Source organism: Convolutriloba macropyga, chromosome 2 (assembly GCF_964194025.1).
Source record: "Convolutriloba macropyga chromosome 2, txConMacr16.3, whole genome shotgun sequence".
In the NCBI taxonomy this organism is placed as follows: Eukaryota; Metazoa; Xenacoelomorpha; order Acoela; family Convolutidae; genus Convolutriloba; species Convolutriloba macropyga.
Window position 1 is genome coordinate 53,131,252 of NC_134469.1, and position 22,394 is coordinate 53,153,645.

Below are 22,394 nucleotides of genomic sequence, written 5' to 3' on the forward strand. Positions count from 1 at the left end.
TTTTTAAGTATATGAAGCATATTGAGAATACTTTTGTAATTTCTCAGACCGCTTCCACTGAAATTTACAGAACAAAAAAAGGTCTGTACATCAAACAATCTGCCGATATGTTTTAGCTAAGTAATATAATACTGGAAACTGTAATTCCTGCTAACTGTGAGATTTTATGTGACGCTTTTAACTAATCGTTTTATATCACGTATTTTCCTGAAACACTAAAAGTTGCCAGGGTGATACCATTTCCTAAAAAAATTTGCCAAGTAGACTCACACAATTGCAGACCAATTGCAGACTCTTTTGCCGGTACTTGGCAAAGTGGTTGAAAAAATAATTTTTAGGCGCATTTTGAAATTTTCTAACGAAAAAATGATGTTCGAGGTCCTAATCAGCATGGGTTCAGAAGCAAACGGATTTCTATAGAAGCAAATGCTAAAATGATAGAAAACCTCAGTAAAGCTTTGATACCGTCGAACATAAGATATTACCTACAAATTGGGAATTAAGAATGTTCGAGGTCCATGTTTTGGTCTTCTGGAATCAAACTTCAATGAAAAAAGCAGTTCTTTTCTATAGGAACTTTTCAATCAAAAGCAACAGCCATGAAACGGACCAATTTTGTTTTTAATTCGTGTTAAGGATTTTCCCCTTGATTGTGAAAAGTGACAATAGAAAATTGTTTGCCGGTGATACGTCAAGATACTGCTCTCTAAAATAAAGACAGCAAAACGTTGAGCAAGATCTCAAAAAATGCAACTGGATGGAAGGAAATGAGCTGAAAATTAATCAAGAAAAAATTAAGTTTTGGAAACAATTCTAAAAACCGATGGCGTCTATAGAAATGCACTATGCAACTTTTTTTGCCGATCATGTAGAATAAACGACAAAAAAATGAAACGTGTAACAAATTGCTTTTACAGTTTCAAAATGTTTTCAGTCGTAATACTCTTGTACTCTTGTCCAAAAATTATATTATTTATCTTATATTTTGGTTTTTTTATGGTTTTCGAAATTTTGAAAACGTTTCGAAGGTCAACGAAGACCTGAACAATTTAAACACACAGGAACTTCACCTATATGAACAAACTAAGGTGCTTTCTAAAGTTCTTAGAGAAGATGCACCACAATATTTTTTGAATGATACGATGAAGAAATTTGAATTAGAAAAGGTTTTAAGTGGTGGAGAGGCTAGAAATACCGAGCTTAAATTTTTACTGAAGAAGACTACAGACAATCAAAACTCTTTGATAACGCTAGTGTGAAAGATTCAAGGCTGATCAAAATTGGACATCAAAATAATAAAAAAAAATTGTTAACGCTTTTCGACATAGAAATTCCATTGTTTTAACATCAGCTTTGGGATAATTACATACAAGGTAACGTATACCTTTTGAAACAATTCTGGTAGGGGCCAGTAATATAGCTCCTCAGGTTTTGCCCCTTTTTGTTCAATGTTCTTGAAAAGAGACATCACTCGAAAGGTTCCGACCTATTTGAATGTCTCTCAATTGCTGATTGCGCAAATGTACTGTACTTCTCATGCAACATTTGGAAATTAAAATTTAAGGTAATAATCTAATGCAAAAATTGCAAATCAATCCAAATCAACTTGAGACAATTCTTTTGACTTTTTGAATAATTGAGATATAACAATGTGCCAAGAGTAGTTTTTTTAGATAAACTCAGGGATCATTTGTAGCAAATAAATGATCTAATATATCTCAATTCAAGAAATAAATCCTGTAATAATTTTTGCTGTCAGGCACAGCTACTGGACGCGGCCTCTGGTGCCTTCATTCGATTTCGTCTAGCAGGAGAGAAGTTCCCTCCAAACATTTACTACAAAGTGTTCACACGCAGCCCAGTTGTGGACATGTGTGCCAACAGCCCAAAGAACTATGTGAGCAGATCTAGTCACAAATTGCCAGCTAGAGAGCAAAACAACAAAGTTGGAGATGACCAGAGACTGAAACCCGGAGAAGGTGATGCAGACATTTTTTTAAAACCTTTCTTACATAAATTAACCGCTTCCAAAAGTTTGCTAAAATTATTCAAAACAAGAAGCGGATTTTTGGTAGCAAAAATGGTACCTTCTATGGTTACTAAGGTACCATATTTGGTTCCTTGTGTGGCTAGAAAGATACATTATATAGGTACCACAAATGGTCAGTTTTGTGGTCAGTAAGGTCTAGTGTATGGTTTGTTTTAAGCTAGGTAAGGGAACATGTATGGCCATTTTTATGGTAAAACAGAAGCATCTGTCGAAAAAATCTCTTGAACCCTCCCAGACTAGTAAAAAATGGAGACTTTGATAGAAAGATTTCAAAACAAGTCAGAAGTGTTTCTAACTTTTGTTTATGACCAACTTCAAAATTGGATGCTTTCACTTTTACAAAGCGTGATTTGAGGGCTAGAGTGAAAACTTGGGACAATATTTGGTCAATCGTTTTCACATTATAATTGACTCATTTCCACGTCGCTATTTACCACGGTTACAGTACATAATTACCGAAAAGAAAGAAAACCTAATTAGTTATTAATTTCAGAAATTTTATTCTTGATACTATTAGTGGATTAATAAGACAATAAGTGGTTTTACAATTAACCACAGCATTGTTCACAAGAGCAGTTAGGTTTTGGAATTTATTCTCAATTAATTACAAATAAAGTTCAATAAACAAATTTTTAGGCTAATTACATGCTCAAAAAAGGTGTATATGTATCTGCAAATGTTCGTGACAAAAATTAAACCGTTCCAACGAACTAATTTCCACTTTTTTGAAACTAAATTGCGTCGAAAGGTGTATATGAACCGTGAAAAGTGTTGACACGTTTTAGTCTCTCGATTCCTTCCACAAAATGCACAATTTACTGAAACATTAGCCACGTAGTGCTTCCATTTGCTTTTTGTTCAAAATTTAAAATCAAATGTTGCTTAGTGTATCTCAGAGAAGATTCTTAGTTGGATAAAATATCATTTTTTTAAACAGATTAATGCAAAATGTATATTGATAATTTTTTAAATTAGTGCCATGCAGTTTTGATTTTTTTGAATCAAGGAGCTACAATATCAGAATAGATTCAGATATAGAACCAATATCGTCGTCTATCGCCCGAAAACTTATATAAGTAAAAAGACAATTTTTTGAAAATAACTGATCTGTATTCCAATTTTTCCAACAAGTAAAAAAACAGGAAAACTTGTTTTGTTAGAAGCGCCTGTGACCTAGAATAAAAATACTTGCGAATTCTACTTTTTCTGCATTATTTATAGAACCTCAATTAGCTTCATTTGAAAACATTTTTTTGCTGGTTATTCAATAATTCATTTATAACAAAAAGTTATACCGCAATTTTCCTTTGCTTTTAAGAACCCAAATTTTGGTATTAATCCGAAGAAACACTTCTTTGATTCCAAATAAAAATTTTGACATTCTTGAGGTGCATGTTGGAACTTTATTTGATAAACAAAGACTCGCGCGGTTCTTGTTGTTGATGTTTGTACGTGCTTCAGTTCCTCCTGATTGGTACAAGAGGTTTGAAAACAACGGATGGCGTCTAATCACAGACAGGGTATGTTAGAAATCTACAACGTTATCAGTGCAAATTGCATCGCAAATAGCTGTATATAAAATACTATATGAGAGGATACCAAGACAGGGATTAAATTCATTGTGAATTCTTTCACCATGATACTTACTGCCGTGAACAAACTATGACCAACAAACTCACAATTCTATTTTCCCGAGGTATCTGAACTTTCGTTTGAAACCATAGTTTTTGAAATAATACTAATGACAAAAATTTTATTCAATTTTGTGCAACTTTATTTATGAGCAGGACATTGTTCTTCAGAGTTGAAAATTTTGAGCTTACAATTTTAGAGCATCCAGCAAGCTGATTCTGATCAAACTACTTACTCTACATCACGAAAATTGTATAAACAACATCATGACAGGTTGATGAAGATTGACGATTTAAGGAGAAGAAGGAAGGAGAAAAAAATCAACTGGCTGAGGAAACTCTACCAGCAGAAAATGCTCAAGTGTAAAGATGAGAATGACCAGGTAGGCTATTCATATTCAAATTGAGACCTGTCGAAATATATAACATCCGAGGACAGAAACGACGCGGGTTGAATGCTTTCCCTCAAGTAAAAATCGACACTGCTCTCTCAATTTAAGTGAGAACGCTTAGAAAATGAGCTGAAACAGAGAAATGATTTTATGCGAGTTACACAGGCCGAGGTCCGAAGAAATAGTTACACAAAAAATAACAAATAAATTGATCTGAAGATAGACTGAGTGGCAAGAAAAAGTCGGCTTGAAAATCTTACCTATCTGAGTTTAAGTAGAATGTCAAATAGATAAAAAAAACTGTCAAAAAAACTTTAAAAATTAACTAAATTATAAAAGAAATTAGCGGCTTGTACTAAAGAAACATCATTGAAATAATTAATTAATTGAACCGGCTGAAAAATAAAAAAAGCTAAAAGTGTAACAGATCGGACTGAATCCGATAAGATGAATAAAAAGCGAACAGACTCAGTTTTAAGAAGTCGGCGCGGAAATGAATAAATAACACATGAGTCGTTAAAGTCGTATGGTGACCTCGAAGGTAATGATCAAAAATTGAGTCGACTTTAACGCGGACGTCTCATGCAACATGCAGGTAACCTCATCTGTTAAAAAATCTCATCCTTGAATTTCTGACTGACCGTCAATTCCTAGCGCCTGACTGAAATCGAAATCTTCAGGCTGAGGTCCCAGATCTCTCTATCTCAATTTTAAGTTCAAACCAAAATTGCCATCTGGCAACAAATATTCTATCTCTTTCGAGTACACTTTATAATTTTGAGCAGAATTGACTGATGGCATAAATTAAGTTTAAAGAGTGAAGGGCCAGACTCTCTTCTTAGTGTATATTTTTCTTAGTGACCCTAAAACAAGTATAAATTGCGTGTTTTGGTAAAATTTGTTGCGTTTTTAGTTGAAGAATGATCAAGTGATGGCTTTGGCTGAGCAAATGATAGAAGCGACAGCTGGAGCAACGACAGATGGCAGCAGTGCCTTTCCTCATGACAGGAGTCCCTACTTCCCCTCCCACTCATCCGTGGACCAGTTTGACGAGTGGGAAGTGGATGAGTTGCTGGGGTGGACTAACGCTCTCAATTTTGACGAGTGAGTTGAAAACAAACATAAATTAACAAGGATATCATTATTGTATTTATAATAAAGATCATGAGCATTTGATTATGTTATATGAGCTGAAAAAATTCTGATGTAGACCATGCGCTTATATCGCGTACGTTACATTAGCTGAACAAAAGTTTTAATCAGTTCTAGTAGTGTTGAACAAAGGTTGTCGAATTTTTATACTTAAGGCAAGAAATACGAGAAAACTAGTGCATATAAAATTCGTATATCTTGGTTGAATTGTCCTCTGATCTATATTGGGTGATTGATTAGATATACAGCATTCTCTTCAAACTTTGGATTGTTTCAGCTACCTTGACGACTGGAAAGCAATTGCCTCGACATCCTCAGGTGTCGAGAACAAAGGTAAGAAATTTACCAATCTTAAACTATTTTTTCTCATTTGAACGCCGTTTTCTTCTTGAAATGTCATATAGCAATAAAAAAAACTAATCATTTCAAGTTTCTTTGATAATTGGGGAAAGGGAGAGTCAGGTTTTTCCTGAATAAGTATATCAATGCGTTCCAGTGATTTGTGCGTGATCTTGGTTTCTACGAAATATTTTTGTTCACTTACAAATTCTCTTCGAGGAACCTGTTGTAGCTGCGTTTAGCAATTAGAGTTGTCTTAGCACTGCGAATGCGTTGTCCTAGAATTATAATGGAATTGCGGTGCGAATCCGAATTTACGCGGAACGTATTACTTTTATTTAGTGGAATTGCGGTGCGAATCCAATCTAGAATTGTCTCTGAGAATGAAGAGCGTTTACAATTATAACTTGAATTCAGAATGCTTTTCGAAATTATGATTACTTATAATAAAATACTGTGAACAAATTATGAAATAACTTAGTAGACTAGCGGGAATATATTTATACGTGAATAATAAAAAGTCACGACCTTAGTTATAAATTGCATGATATAAATATTAAAATAGAGGATAACTGATAAATTAGTACACATAGAGTATTCGATAAATATAGATAATCATATGTATCACATTTCCCCCATGACAGAAAAATTGAAAATTTATTTACAATTTAAGAATCAACAAAAAGAAGTGATGAAATGATGAGTGCAGAAGCAGAAACAATGAATGGAAAGGTGCCGCAAATGTTAAGTTAAATGAACAAAAAGACTAATAACAGTGGATTCGCAAAGCGAATACAGTGTATAATTTTAACATGCAAATGAACCAAATTGGAGTAAATACAATAACATCACTCACATGAGAAAGTGGAATCGCGGAGCAAATACAAGAACAAATTTAAATGAGAAATTGAGAAACAAATGAAATAAATTAAGTTTAACGTACACATTTAACATTGGATTCGCAAAGCGAATACATAATAAAATTGACATGAAGGAGTTTAAAAGAGTTTGCAAAGTTTTAATTGTTTCACTAAATTTCATTTTCAGCGTCCCAGACTGATAACTCACGTTCCTGCTCGTATTCGTAGTACCTGATTCGAGGATCTGGTGGTGAGATCTGTCCAATTTGAATGTCCGGCCGTGGTGGTGATGGGACTCTTGAATGTTCGGCATCCTGAATTAGCGCTACTACAGAATTTTCAGTCTTCTTCCCCTTTTTGGTTTTGCGTTTCTTTGGTTTAGCCGAACTACTTGAAGCCAAAGAACTTGTTGGGGAGATATCTGCGTCTGTGAAGCCGTAAAATTGAGTCCGTTTTCTTTTACGACCTTCAATCTGACCTTGGGAGGCGGAAAACATGGGTGGTTCCTGATGGTCTCGTGTAGTAGGCGCCGGCGGAGCAGGTACAATGGAAATTAATTGTTGTGGAGAGGTCGTTGCCATATCGCTTGGCTCAGTTAAATTTATTTGACGACGACGTTTAGGTTGTGGCTTAACGGGTTTTCGGACTGTCAGAGCGTGCGAAACATTTGAATTTACTGAGGAAACTACAGAAGTAGTGTCACGGTGGCAATGGCGAATCTTTATCTCTCCTCTCTTCTGTTTTTTTCAAATCGTTACTGTGTTTCGCGATCTTTTTCTCAGTCGTCTGTTCATAAGGTGCGGGACGTCGTTGCGCGTACATCCAAAGATTGGTTGATCGCTCTGCTTTGGTTCCAAATTTGGCCAAATCGCTATCGCCAACTATTACTGGAGATTGTCCAGGTTCGTTAATTATCGTCGTCGTAGGTGATGATTTGGTTACGAATGATCCTGGTTTAAGGACCTCATAGAGGCCAGCTAATTGCCTCTTCGCTCTATTTTTGTTCGGGAGTTTCCGAGCTAGTTTGACGCTGAGAGACTTCTCTGTCCGGGGAATGGGGTCTGTGAGTTTTGGGTGGGTAATCAATCGAGATTCCTTATCATCTGAATCTCGATAACGGGAGCCCGCGTCTAATGATGCCTGACACATTTTCTTTTCAATCTCAGTGTCACTTCGGTTTGGGTTGACCCATTCAGCTGCCTCCAGGAATTCGTCGGCGGGAACTGTATCAGCATCTAAATAGTGATTAACGATTTTTTCATAAGTGAGATTTAGACTTGATGGAGTAGTACTAATATTCCGTAAAGGAGTATTTTCAGAACGACCGAAATGAGCTTCAAACGGTGTTATCTGTGTAGTTTTCTGCCTTGTTAAACGTAAAGCAGAAATTATTTGTTTAATGGCTTTGGATGTTGAAAATGTGTCTTTTTGTCAGCTTTCATGCAAGATAAACGGCGTTTTATTGTTTGGATCATTCGCTCCACTAATCCAATAGCTCTATGATCGCCGACCGGAGCATCAATAATGTTAATATTATTTTCATTACAGTAATTCGTAGCTTGTTTACCAACCAAACAAGTTGCTTGATCTAAACGTATGTTTCGTGGTATGCCGTGAGTATATGCATAATCTCGAAGGAATTTCACTACATTTGCGCCATTAGCTTTTTCAAAAATTCTAACTGTCGGATACTTTGAATAACGGTTTATACATGTTAGGAAATATATGTTTTTATCTTGATCATTTAGTATCGGACCCCCAAAGTCAATCTGAATTTCTTCATTAGGTTCTTAACAAGCCTTATGCGGATACCATTTAGATTTTGGGATAATAGGTTTGAGATTCTTACCAATATCCGTACACGGAACACAATCTGAAATTTTGGCCAAAATCTCACTATGCCTGTATGGCCACCATGCATATTGAGAGAGAGAGAGAGAGAGAGATATCATTCCCCAACTACCTGGGTGTGTCATATGTATTGATTCCAATACAGCTTCCTTACTGGAGTTGGGAATGGCGACGCGTTGGTTGACACACAAACAGCCAGACTTTACATGAAGGTCTTTCCAAAAGGAGTGGACATAATGACCGACTTCCTTACATCGAGCCTCGTCGTCCTGAATGACACAATCTCGGATCTCTTTTAACACCGCATCCTTGCTAGTGAGGACTGCAAGGAAGGACTTGGTAAACAACTGATTAAGGTTGTTTTCGAAAATCTCCTCCCGAGAAAGTACGATATCCTGATTGTCGGGTGATGATGAGGCCTGGGTGTTACTGTGACTTGTACTAGTAGTTGCTATGGGGGTTGACTGAGTGCGGAACGTCACTCAGGGAGTCTGTGGGGATGCTGTGGGGCTGTTTTAAGGCGACTCATTTGCAGACATTGTGATGTGATGTTTTTGATGATCAAGATTTGTGATAGAATTACAATTAAAATTTTGTGAGTGGATTTGGGCTGCGGGTGCAGTATTATTTTGAAGCAAGTGGCAATTAAAAGCAGAAATGAATTTAGAATTGTAATTGTTTACTTTTGCTCGAGTAGTGAATGAATTTTTTGAGGCATTTGAAATATGCGTGCTACTTTTAGCAGGTTTGCAAGAGTGGACGCGCGGCGTAATTACTTGTAAATTCCGTGTGATGGTAGTGTGCTGCTTATGGAAAGGAATTTTATGTGGTTGACAGAAAAATGATGGAATTGCGTCGCGAATGCGGGAAATTGTTGCTACCATGAATTTCTCATCATATTGAGTGATACTTTTTGCTCTTTGATTTGGTTGGCGCAAAATATAATCGACTAAACCCATTCTAGTACCAGGAATTTGTTCTATATCAAAGTCGAAAGGCAACAAACGATCAATCCACCGTTTTAACCGGCTATTATAGGATTTATTTGAACGATGAGATTTTAGAACCGAAAGAAGTGCTCTATGATCTGTCAAAACTGTGAAATTTTTTCCAAAAAGATAATATTTAAAATATTCGATGGCCCAAACCACACCAATTAGTTCCAATTCATTTATACTGTAACGTTTTTCAGTATTATTAAGAAAGCGCGATGCAAAAGCCACCGTTTTCCACCCGTCACAATCCAATTGCTCAAGCGCAGCGCCTAGTCCTTGGCGAGATGCATCGCATTTGATTTGCGTTTCCAATGGTGGATTAAAATGAGTATTCTCTGTAGCGTTTGCGATTACGGTTTTAATATACTCAAAATGTTTTTGGTGAATATCAGTCCAAATAAATTTTTCACTTTTCTTCAATAGGAGTCGGAGAGGAGGACAAATTTTAGCAAGATTGGGAATAAATTTGCTTAAATGATGAACACTGCCTAAGAATGATCGTAATTGTTTTAGTGTTTTATGTGCTTTAATGTCTGCAATTGCTGCGGTTTTTGATTTTATAGGTTTAACGCCGTTTTGCGAAAATGTAAAACCAAGCCAATTTATCTGATGTTTTGCTAAGTGACATTTGCTTAAATTAATTCTGAGATTATCAGCATCGAGTTTCTGCAAACATTTGTAAAGGTATTTGAGGTGCGATTCCTTAGTGCCTTTGCTGACTACAATTATGTAATCGAGAAAACAGTAGGTATTAGAAAAACCAACCAGTGTGTAATCAATCGCTGTCTGGAATTCTGCTGGCATATCTGTAAGACCATAAAATCTCGTTTTAAAGCGATACGTACCTGTTGCGTTGCCACAAATAATATTAAAGTTACAATGGCGTGCGGTATCCGGATGCAAATTGATTTGACTATATGCAAATTTTAAATCAATCGTCGAAAAATAAACATTATCACCAGGATTAGAATTGTTAATATGTTGTGAAATCGAATCAATAAGACTATCTATATTGGGAATCTGGTACTTATTTTTATGAATAGCTTTGTTCAGAACTTTAGAATCAAGAGCTAACTTTACTGACTGGTCTTTTCTAACTGTGATTACAATCGGGGAAATAAAGTTCTTGTCAGAGCATTCCTGCAATTTCTCGATATGTCCTTGTTCTGAAAGTTTTTTCAATTCATCAGATACTTTGTCTAATAAATTTATGGGGATACGACGGCCTTTTTGTTGTGATGGGGTATAATTTCGATGAAATTTTGAACGAACTGTATGCACTTTGGACTTACCAATTCGGGAGAATAGATCAGAAAAATCAGTTGCGGTTTGCTTTTTGATTGGGCAGTATTCGTGATCTACCTGATTAACTGTCATTTGATTATTAGATTGTTTGATAGAAAGACCAAGAGCAGGAGAGAGATCTCTACCCAATAGAGGACGATGACCATCCGTCACTACTTGAATTTCTATAGGATTCGCGTACCAATTGTTGCTTCGAATAGACGTTTGAAGGATACCTAGCGTTTGAATGGGTTCGTTAGAGAAAGTTTTCAATTGTTTGGGAATCGCTTCGCGTATCCACTTCGAGTTTAGATCTTGGGAGATGATTGAATCCGCCAATGACTCATTTATTAGTGTACATACACTACCCAAATCCACCAGAACGTTTGTTGCTGTGTTTCCAAACACTACAGGGAGATTAATTGCTTCTACAGAAGTTGTAGAGTCTGCCAAAGATATTGAAGCTACACAATTGTCTTCATCCGATGAGTAGTTTGATTCCAAATCAGGATCAAAATCAGCCAAGATTTGATTAACATCTTCAGTTTGATCATGGTTTTCAACATTATTAACTCTTGGCTTCGGTTTTGGGTAAGAGTTGGGGTCTTTAGGTTTCCGGCAGACCTTTGCGAAATGGTTTTCAATACCACAGTTGTTGCATTTCTTCCCGCGTGCTGGGCATCTATTGCGGTGCTCTGGGGTCCAACTCATTCCACAGAAGTGACAGGTTGTGGGCTTTTTCCGTGCAGTAGTATTCATAGAAGAAAAGGGAGTAGTATTCGCGATGCGCATCCGTTGTACTTGATTAACTGTTGAATTGAGTTCAGTTTTGTTTGCGTTCAATTTAAGTTGATTAAGAGTACCCATTTCAATATTGATTGCTATTGCTAAAGCTTTATCAGGATCTACCGTTTCTTTGAGAAGTTCTTTTTGGATGTCTTCATTTTGCATATTTGCGATGAAAACGTCTCTAATAATTGTATCCCCTTTTTCACTGAGATCACAATTCTCAGAGAGTTCTTTAAGGTGGCCGTAGAATTTTTCGATCGGTTCCCCCTTTTGCTGTTTCCGTTTAAGAAAGAGATATCGGTCGACCGTTATATTATGGATTCGAATGAATGTTTTATTCAGGACATCCCAAAGATTCCGTGTTGAAATGTCGTCAAGATTAACAGTCGAGTTTTTAGAGTTGAATACTCGTCGCCCTTCCGTTCCCAAACTCAAATACATCAGTGTAGATGCTTTTCAATCGCAAAGTTGCCATGGATTATCTCCGCATAGGATGCCTACCGCCGCAACACGTTGGCAGTGATTTTTCCACGCAGTCTTTGCCTGCTCAATACGAGTGCGTCGATCTCGTTCGGATTGTGCAGTAGGGTTTTCGACTGCATCTTCATATGCTGGTTCGGGGGGCAAAATGACATGATCTGGAGGGTCAGCCAGGAGAATGTCCACTACAATGCCTTCACGGGCAAGAATTGCGATTTTGAGTTGCGTCCTCCAGTATAACCATCAAAGTGGAGGCTCTAGAGTTGCTTTTTCCCCAGAAGGGTTGAATTCCGAGTGGAGATTTGCCACTGTCCTTTAATGCTGACTGCGCCATGTCGTAGCTGCGTTTAGCAATTAGAGTTGTCTTAGCACTGCGAATGCGTTGTCTTAGAATTATAATGGAATTGCGGTGAGAATCCGAATTTACGCGGAAAGTATTACTTTTATTTAGTGAAATCGCGGTGCGAATCCAATCTAGAAATTGTCTCTGAGAATGAAGAGCGTTTACAATGATAACTTGAATTCAGAATGCTTTTCGAAATTATGATTACTTATAACAAAATACTGTGAAAAAAATATGAAATAATTTAGTAGACTAGCGGGAATATATTAATACGTGAATAATAAAAAGTCATGACCTTAGTTATAAATTGTATGATATAATTATTAAAATAGAGGATAACTGATAATTTAGTACACATAGAGATTTCGATAAATATAGATAATCATATGTATCACAGAACCCTATATTTTCATTCAATAAGAAAAAAAAATGTTGTAAACAAACTGGTTCGGCTTTTTAGTTTTGCGTCATATCTTGTTTTTAGCTTTGCGCTCTTCTGGTTAAATAATGTCTGAGTAAAAAAATTGGGCAGACTCAGTTAAATCAAATTTTGGTTCGGCTGATTTGTTTTCGGGGCAGAAGAAGTTAATTTATGTTATGCGATCGAAAAATGGCAGAACAATAACAGCTCGAAAAATAACTACTTTCGTTGCTAACATTAATTGTTTGATGCCGAAAACTTAGGATTTGCAGCATGGAGTAATTAATCTGATGCCTAATATGGTTTGCAGTGAAATTTTATATGTGTTGAACTGACACATTCGAGCCACAAGAGAACTGCGATTGAAAAGATTTTGAATTTGGCATTGAAAATGACTTCTGTTTTATGAAATAAATTATATAAGAGCCCGAAAACGCTAAGTGCTATTCGGTTAATTGTTGCGACAAAAACTCAATTTTGAAGAAAATTCCCCTCCAGTTTAAAAAGTTTTGTAGACAGCTGTTTTTGATTGTTGAAGAGTTGTTCATGTAATTCAAAACTTCTAAATGGGAATTTCAATTCGGAAATTCGGTTTGAAGCTATCGCAACTGATTGAAATTACCAAACATAGGACTATTGAATGGTCAACAAGTTAGGGCAATTTAATTCAAAATTTTTCCAGTGCTTTTGAAAGTGCATTGAACACCATCAATGAAAACGGTATGAAATGATTACCCATATCGTTATGTTTGTGCAAATATTGCTCGTATCGTCTCTGATTTTAGCTGCTTTTTTGGTTGAAAGCGTACATTCTCGCTGATTTTGGGATGTTACTGAAAAGTGATAAGAGACTTTATGATTGTACAAGAACATCAAGTGTAACGGAAGTACAGCACGGGCATCATTTTTTCCTCATGGCAGCGTGATTACTTTTAAAAAAATTGGCAAATAAATGTCTTCTCGCCTAGTGTTGTTTTCGGTTAGCAGACTTTTCTTCGCATACGGCACACAGCTAAGCATATATGAGTGCGTTTAATTTATCTGTTCTTGCAATTGATCATTAAGGCCAACTATGTAACCCTAGCTATGATAGGAGACTTTATGATTGTCAAGAACATCAAGTGTAACGGAAGTACAGCAAGGGCATCGTTTTTTCCTCATGGCGAGGTGATTACTTTTAAAAAATTTGGAAAGTAAATGTCTTCTCGCCTAGTGTTGTTTTCGGTTAGCAGACTTTTCTCTTAGCATAGGGTACCGCGCTTCGCATGGATGAGTGCGTTTAATTTATCTTTTCTTTCAATTGATCAATAAAGCCAGCTATGTAACCCTGGCTAAGAGAGACTTTAAGATCGACAACAACAATAAGTGTAACGGAAGTACAGTACGGGCATCGTTTCTCCTCATGGTAGCATGGTTACTCTAAAAAATTTGGCAAGTGTATGTCTTCTCGCCTAGTGTTGTTTTCGGTTAGCAGACTTTTCTGTCCGCATACGGTACAGAGCTTAGCATAAATGAGTGCGTTTAATTTATCTGTTCTTTCAATTGATCATTAAGGCGAAGTATGTAACTCTTGCTATGATAGGAGACTTTAGGATCGTCAAGAACATCAAGTGTAACAGAAGTACAGCACGGGCATCGTTTTTTCCTCATGGTGAGGTGATTACATTTTAAAAAATTGGCAAGTAAATGTCTTCTCGCCTAGTGTTGTTTTCGGTTAGCAGAATTTTCTGTTCGCATACGCTACCTAGCTTAGCATAGATGAGTGCGTTTGATTTATCTGTTCTTTCAATTGATCGATCAGGCCAACTATGTAACCCTGGCTATGATAAGAGACTTTAAGGTCGTCAATAAAATAAAGTGTAACGGATGTAGAGCACGGGCATGATTTTTCCTCGTGGCAGCGTGATTACTTTAAAAAAATTGGCAATTAAATGTCTTCTCGCCTAGTGTTGTTTTCGGTTAGCAGACTTTTCTGCTCGCATACGGTACAGAGCTAAGTATAGATGAGTGCGTTTAATTTATCTGTTCTTCCAATTGATAATTAAGGCCAACTATGTAACCCTAGCTATGATAGGAGACTTTATGATCGTCAAGAACATCAAGTGTAATAGAAGTACAGCAAGGGCATTGTTTTTTCCTCATGGCGAGGTGATTACTTTTTAAAAATTTGGCAAGTAAAAGTCTTTTCGCCTAGCTTTGTTTTCGGTTAGCAGACTTTTCTCTTCGTATACGGTACTGCGCTTCGCATGGATGAGTGCGTTTAATTTATCTTTTCTTTCAATTGATCATTAATCCAACTATGTAACCCTGGCTAAGAGAGACTTTATGATCGTCAAGAACATCAAGTGTAACGGAAGTACAGCAAGGGCATCGTTTTTTCCTCATGGCGAGTTGATTAATTTTAAAAAATTTGGCAAGTAAATGTCTTCTCGCCTAGTGTTGTTTTCGGTTAGCAGACTTTTCTCTTCGTATACGGTACTGCGCTTCGCATGGATGAGTGCGTTTAATTTATCTGTTCTTCCAATTGATCATTAAGGCCAACTATGTAACCCTAGCTATGATAGGAGACTTTATGATCGTCAAGAACATCAAGTGTAATGGAAGTTCAGCAAGGGCATTGTTTTTTCCTCATGGCGAGAAGATTACTTTTAAGAAACTTGGCAAGTAAATGTATTCTCGCCTAGTGTTGTTTTCGGTTAGCAGACTTTTCTCTTCGCATACGGTACAACGTTTCGCATGGATGTGTGCGTTTAATTTATCTTTTCTTTCAATTGATCATTAAAGCCAACTATGTAACCCTTTAAGATCGTCAAGAACAATAGGTGTAACGGAAGTACAGTACGGGCATCATTTTTCCTCATGCTAGCTTGGTTACTTTAAAAAATTTGGCAAGTGTATGTCTTCTCGCCCAGTGTTGTTTTCGGTTAGCAGACTTTTTTTTCCGCATACGGTACAGAGCTTAGCATAAATGAGTGCGTTTAATTTATCTGTTCTTTAAATTGATCATTAAGGTCAACTATGTAACCCTAGCTATGATAGGAGACTTTATGATCGTCAAGAACATCAAGTGTAACGGAAGTACAGCAAGGGCATCGTTTTTTCCTCATGGCGAGTTGATTAATTTAAAAGCTTTGGCAAGTAAATGTCTTCTCGCCTAGTGTTGTTTTCGGTTAGCAGACTTTTCTCTTCGCATACGGTACAGCGATTTGCATGGATGAGTGCGTTTAAACTATCTTTTCTTCCAATTGATCATTAAAGCCAACTATGTAACCCTGGCTAAGAGAGACTTTAAGATCGTCAAGAACAACAAGTGTAACGGAAGTTCAGTACGGGCATCGTTTTTTTCCTCATGGTAGCGTGATTAGTTAAAAAAATTTGGCAAGTAAGTGTCTTCTCGCCTAGCGTTGTTTTCGGTTAGCAGACTTTTCTGTTCGCATGCGGTACAGAGCTTAGCATAAATGAGTGCGTTTAATTTATCTGTTCTTTCAATTGATCATTAAGGCCAATTATGTAAACCTAGCTATGATAGAAGACTTTATGATCGTCAAGAACATCAAGTGTAACGGAAGTACAGCAAGGGTATCGTATTTTCCTCATGGCGAGAAGATTACTTTTAAAAAATTTGACAAGTAAATGTATTCTCGCCTAGTGTTGTTTCGGTTAGCAGACTTTTCTCTTCGCATACGGTACAGCGTTTTGCAAGGATGAGTGCGTTTAAACTATCTTTTCTTCCAATTGATCATTAAAGCCAACTATGTAACCCTGGCTAAGAGAGACTTTAAGATCGTCAAGAACAACAAGTGTAACGGAAGTTCAGTACGGGCATCGTTTTTTTCCTCATGGTAGCGTGATTAGTTAAAAAAATTTGGCAAGTAAGTGTCTTCTCGCCTAGCGTTGTTTTCGGTAGCAGACTTTTCTGTTCGCATACGGTACAGAGCTTAGCATAGATGAGTGAGTTTAATTTATCTGTTCTTTCAATTGATCATTAAGGCCAACTATGTAACCCTATCTATGATAAGAGACTTTATGATCGTCAAGAACATCAAGTGTAACGGAAGTACAGCATGGGCATCGTTTTTTTCTCATGGCAACGTGATTACCTTCAAAAAATTTTGCAAATAAATGTTTTCTCGCCTAGTGTTGTTTTCGGTTAGCAGACGTTTCTGTTCGCATACGGTACAGAGCTTAGCATAGATGAGCGCGTTCAATTTATCTGTTCTTTCAATTGATCGTTAAGGCGAACTATGTAACCCTGGCTATGATAAGAGACTTTATGATCGTCAAGAACATCAAGTGTAACGGAAGTACAGCATGGGCATCGTTTTTTCCTCATGGCAACGTGATTACCTTCAAAAAATTTTGCAAGTAAATGTCTTCTCGCCTAGTTTTGTTTTCGGTTAGCAGACTTTTCTGTTCGCATACGGTACAGAGCTTAGCATAAATGAGTGCGTTTAATTCCCTGTTCTTTCAATTGTCATTAAGGCCAATTATGTAACCCTAGCTATGATAGAAGACTTTATGATCGTCAAGAACATCAAGCGAAACGTAAGTACAGCACGGCCATCATTTTTTCCTCATGGCAGCTAGATTACTTAAAAAATATTCGCATGAGTATGTCTTCTCGCGTAGTTTTTGTTTTCGGTTAGCAGACTTTCCTGTTCGCATACGGTACATAGCTAAGCATAGATGAGTGCATTTAATTTATCTGTTCTTTCAATTGATCATTAAGGCCAAGTATGTAACTCTAGATATGATAAGAGACTTTATGATCGTCAAGAACATCAAGTGTAACAGAAGTACAGCACGGGCATCGTTTTTTCCTCATTGTGAGGTGATTACATTTAAAAAATTTGGCATATAAATGTCTTCTTGCCTAGTGTTGTTTTCGGTTAGTAGACTTTTCTCTTCGCATACGGTACAGCGCTTCGCATGGATGAGTGCGTTTAATCTATCTGTTCTTTCAATTGATCGTTAAGGCCAACTATGTAACCCTGGCTATGATAAAAGACTTTATGATCGTCAAGAACATCAAGTGAAACGTAAGTACAGCATGGGCATCGTTTTTTTCTCATGGCAACGTGATTACCTTCAGAAATTTTGCAAGTAAATGTTTTCTCGCCTAGTGTTGTTTTCGGTAGCAGACTTTTCTGTTCGCATACGGTACAGAGCTTAGCATAGATGAGTGAGTTTAATTTATCTGTTCTTTCAATTGATCATTAAGGCCAACTATGTAACCCTATCTATGATAAGAGACTTTATGATCGTCAAGAACATCAAGTGTAACGGAAGTACAGCATGGGCATCGTTTTTTTCTCATGGCAACGTGATTACCTTCAAAAAATTTTGCAAATAAATGTTTTCTCGCCTAGTGTTGTTTTCGGTTAGCAGACGTTTCTGTTCGCATACGGTACAGAGCTTAGCATAGATGAGCGCGTTCAATTTATCTGTTCTTTCAATTGATCGTTAAGGCGAACTATGTAACCCTGGCTATGATAAGAGACTTTATGATCGTCAAGAACATCAAGTGTAACGGAAGTACAGCATGGGCATCGTTTTTTCCTCATGGCAACGTGATTACCTTCAAAAAATTTTGCAAGTAAATGTTTTCTCGCCTAGTGTTGTTTTCGGTTAGCAGACTTTTCTGTTCGCATACGGTACAGAGCTTAGCATAAATGAGTGCGTTTAATTTATCTGTTCTTTCAATTGATCGTTAAGGCCAACTATGTAACCCTAGCTATGCTAAGAGACTTTATGATCGTCAAGAACATCTAGTGTAACGGAAGTACAGCACGGGCATCATTTTTTCCTCATTATCGTTCAGCTGAAACCGTAGCTTGATAATTTGTGCCGCTCAAAAATCACTTGGAGAGAGATGCAAATGAGAGGGTTCAGTTATGAAGTGATAAGGATTACAGACGAGCATTTTCCCTGTCGAAACCGTGTTTTCCAGTGAGCTGCTAATTAAGGGCGACTGTTTAATTTTATGCTTTGTCAAATTAGATACTGCTAAGTTGCTTAGTTTGGAAGCAAATTTATTGAAAGTGGGACCCTCATTTGGTTTCACTCCAGTTATCAGCTCAGTCGTTGCTGAAGAGTGAGCGACGGAGCCCTTATAGGTGGCTTTTACTTGCTTGTTCAATTGTTTGTCTGACTCCATGGTCTGTTTTTTTTTAAACTTGCAGGTAATTTTGTACCCAAAAATTGCATGTTAATACTGACACAGGAGCATATTTGATCGCAAAATATTTCAAGAATTTTTTTCAAATTGAACCTCTATTGCTCTAACAAATTCCTATTAAAAACGGTTGTGATAAATAACTGCAGGGTAACTGGTTCTTCAAAATTATAAATTGTTTTGATAAAAAATATTCTGCTGGCCATCGGAGCATGAAATTAAGAAATTCACAAAAATGAAGTCTGATGGAAGGTTTTTTCTTCATTCAAAAGTTGAAAACAAGAGACTCTTGTGTTAGACTTCCATTTTGCGGTGTGAATTTACTCCCTATATATATAGGGCAAAAAGTTTGAAAAAATATATGTATCCGGCTCGGGAGAAAAACACCAAACATAGTCAAGTTTTTCGCTATTTATATATATATATATATATATATATATATATATATATATATATATATATATATATAAATATTTATGCATATATATTTATAAAATTAGGAATTTTGGTGGGGAGGTAATCAATTTCTCTGAAAGTAGGCTTTTTTCAATTAATTTCGCTGCGTGAGTAGTATTTGAGAGTCATATCCCTGGCATAGTACATTTGAGTAGGAAATGTGTTTATAAACCTTGTATCAACAATTTCTTATAACAGTTCTTTCAACAAAATAACAGTGTGATTAACCTGAAGTTGTAAACGTATGGTTTTTTTTCTAATTTTTGAAGTTTACATTAATTGCATTAAATACGAAAATGTGACCGAAGCTAGATTTTTACTCTTAAATGTCAGTAATTGTGTAATATGGTAATCCCATGACTCCAAAAGCATTTGTATATATGCAGCCGTAGCATGTTTGCTTTTGTGAGTTCTGTTCCAAAAATTTGCCTCTTCCTCCTCTGAATCTTAGAAGTACTATTAATTGGTCTATTGTTTGAACTTATGTTTCTGAAAGGTAAAAACAGATTTCTTTAGGAGTATGTTTTTTTCGAAACCCAAATGTTTCATGTTTTTTTCGAAACCCAAATGTTAATTTCGGACTTTTTAGGGATTGTAGCATCTAATTGAGTTTATTATTTATTTGTGTAAGCTTCTGCATAACATCTTAATCGGGTAAATTGGAGGACATCATAGGATGAACCATATAATAACTATTACAGTAAATCTCTTGAAATCTCTCACAAATTTTTGAGGCTTGGCAAAGTCATTGTTTGTAGAACTAAAAAATGAAAAACATTTTACACGCTGTACATCAATACCAACGTGGATCCTTTTATATCAGATGTTTTACGTTTTGATTGTAATCTAACTTAACTTAAATAGTCCTCTTAACTTAAATCCAAACAAAGCCTGGGTCCCTTATCTATTCCGGCATAGGCACTAAAAGCTGCTGCTAATATTTTATCAGAACCAATAAGTTTTCTTTTCAATGCTATCATAAACAACCAACAATTCCCATCTGAGTTCAAGTTAGCAATTGTAAAATCCTTATTTAAAAAATACTCATTCGAAGATGCATTTAACAATAGGCCATAGTCAATAACACATGCTCTATCATAGATTTTTGAAAGACTCGTAGCAGGTCAAATTGTTGATTATTTAAATAAAACAAGATTTGTAGCCGAAAATCAATTTGTCTTCACAACAAACGTTACCTATGACATACTGGTACTACTCAGAGAAATGGTTGGAAGTAAAAAGAATGAAAACGCTGATGCAGTCTCCATAGACCACCCAAATGCTTCTGATTCAATTGATCACCATGTTTTATTCGATCAAACATGGTGTTATTAAAACAACTGCTTTCCTGCTATCTCTTAGATCGATACCAGAGAGTCCAATTAAAAAATTTATCCTCCGATGGAAAAAAAATGGATATAGTTGTTCCCTAAGGTATTATGTTGGATTCGTTTTTATTTAATTTATACGCTAATGATAAAAACAATTATATTAATGCAAATTGTGAGTTAATTCAAAATGCCTATGGCACATTGATTTGATCGTTTCACGAAGACGATAGTATATGTAACAGGACAATTGAATCAGCCAACTGAAACATATTTAAAAATTTCAATGAGACAACTTGACAAGTTAAGAGTTTCAAAACTGAATTATTAACGTTGAAGTGTGGCAATGGGAGGAAGAAGCAAGTTCGCCCTCAGGTAAATAACCGGAAAATTTCGGAAAATCAGAGAACTATTTTGTGCAATAGAAAAAAACCGTCACAAACACGTGAAATGGCTTTTTAGCAAAATTGCGTCAGATGTAAAACCCGTTCAAACCTTACAATAAGTTGTTCATAAGGAATTGATAATTACTGATATAATGATTTCTATAAAACCCTCTACAAAACTCAGCCGTTTTTCTGTCAACTGTTGACAAAAAATACTTTATTCTTTCGAACTTCAATTATAGTGGGCTGTCAAAATTTCACCGAACCTAAACTTCTGCACATAAAAAAAGAGAGCAAAATAACAAAAAATTTTCGAATAAGTTTCTGAGGGATCCAAGAATTGTAATACATGGTCAGATTTCTTGGAGGGTTATTGGCTTCTCAAAAAGGAACGAAAAGATTTTAATGATTAGCATTACTTTGCTTTTCTTTGTACATTAATAAGCATTTATGTTGTTATTTTGTATACTTCTTAGTAAAATTTCACTACCTTTTCCATATTACGATTATCTTATTATCTAATGTGGTTTTGGAAATTCAGTGTTTCTTTTTTTACTGTCCATAATAAGTGCACGATCTTGTATGCTGAAAACTGTAAGAATTATAAAAAACGGCGTGAACATTTTCAGGGACCAAGAGAAAAGAATTTTCTCAACTTTGGTATTTTAAAGTAACGAGTGCAAAGTAACATCATAGGCAGCGTATAGTACAATTCTGTTATATTATTGCGGGATGTAGATGTGTTTTATCGGGTCGCAGAAAAAAATGGCGCATTCTTAGCTGAACTTCCTGTTGTTGTGTTTGAGAACGACAAGATGAGACGCGTCACAAGAGTGCCTATGAGACAGATGCGTGCGAATTCACAGTTCATAGGGAGACAAAACTGCAGAATGCACAGCCAGACCCACTGGCGCATCAGTTCCTAACTTCAGCCAGAACTTTCTCATACACGGTCCACAACTAATGTTTTGAAACAAAATTTTAAATTTTTGATATAATTTAAATTTTTTGTGTTTTTGGTTTCTAAGTAAATTAAGTTACCTTACTTACTATATGATTTATCAACTCGTGCAAACTTCACACATTCAAATAGGTGCACCTGTTTCTCTGCCTGCATAATTGAAAAAATTCGGATTAAAACATGAGATAATTTCGGATCAGCCAAACAGTTATGATTCTATTGTCAATTAGAGTAGTTCTATGATTTCCATTGTCAACAGAAAAAACCTGTTACTTGTAGGTGAAGGGCAAGAAAGGGTTCTTAAATTTGGTTGAGTGTTAGATGATATCTGCTTTGTGGTGGTAAAACCATTGAAACCAAGCTTAACCAATTTCATTCTAGATCTAACGAGATCTTACAAGATTCATGCAGTTAATGCTTATCTTGAAAGATCTTGCAAGATTTTTGCAAATAACTTTTATCTTGCAAGATGCAAGATCCAGGAGCTCATATTGCAAGAAA

At 36.2% G+C, this 22,394-nt stretch overlaps 1 protein-coding gene across 1 annotated transcript in view; it reads left to right on the forward strand.

Annotated features, from left to right (window-relative positions):
- Positions 1 to 21,952, forward strand: part of LOC142334932 (protein MFI-like) — a 23,337-nt gene extending 1,385 nt beyond the window's left edge. Inside the window, exons 2-7 of the mRNA XM_075383261.1 lie at positions 1,760 to 1,979; positions 3,512 to 3,570; positions 3,882 to 4,064; positions 4,987 to 5,177; positions 5,503 to 5,558; positions 21,739 to 21,952. Coding sequence (XP_075239376.1) covers positions 1,760 to 1,979; positions 3,512 to 3,570; positions 3,882 to 4,064; positions 4,987 to 5,177; positions 5,503 to 5,558; positions 21,739 to 21,896 — 867 coding nt within the window. The 3' untranslated portion in view covers positions 21,897 to 21,952. The remainder of the gene's footprint in view (positions 1 to 1,759; positions 1,980 to 3,511; positions 3,571 to 3,881; positions 4,065 to 4,986; positions 5,178 to 5,502; positions 5,559 to 21,738) is intronic.
- The last annotated feature ends 442 nt before the right edge of the window (positions 21,953 to 22,394 follow it).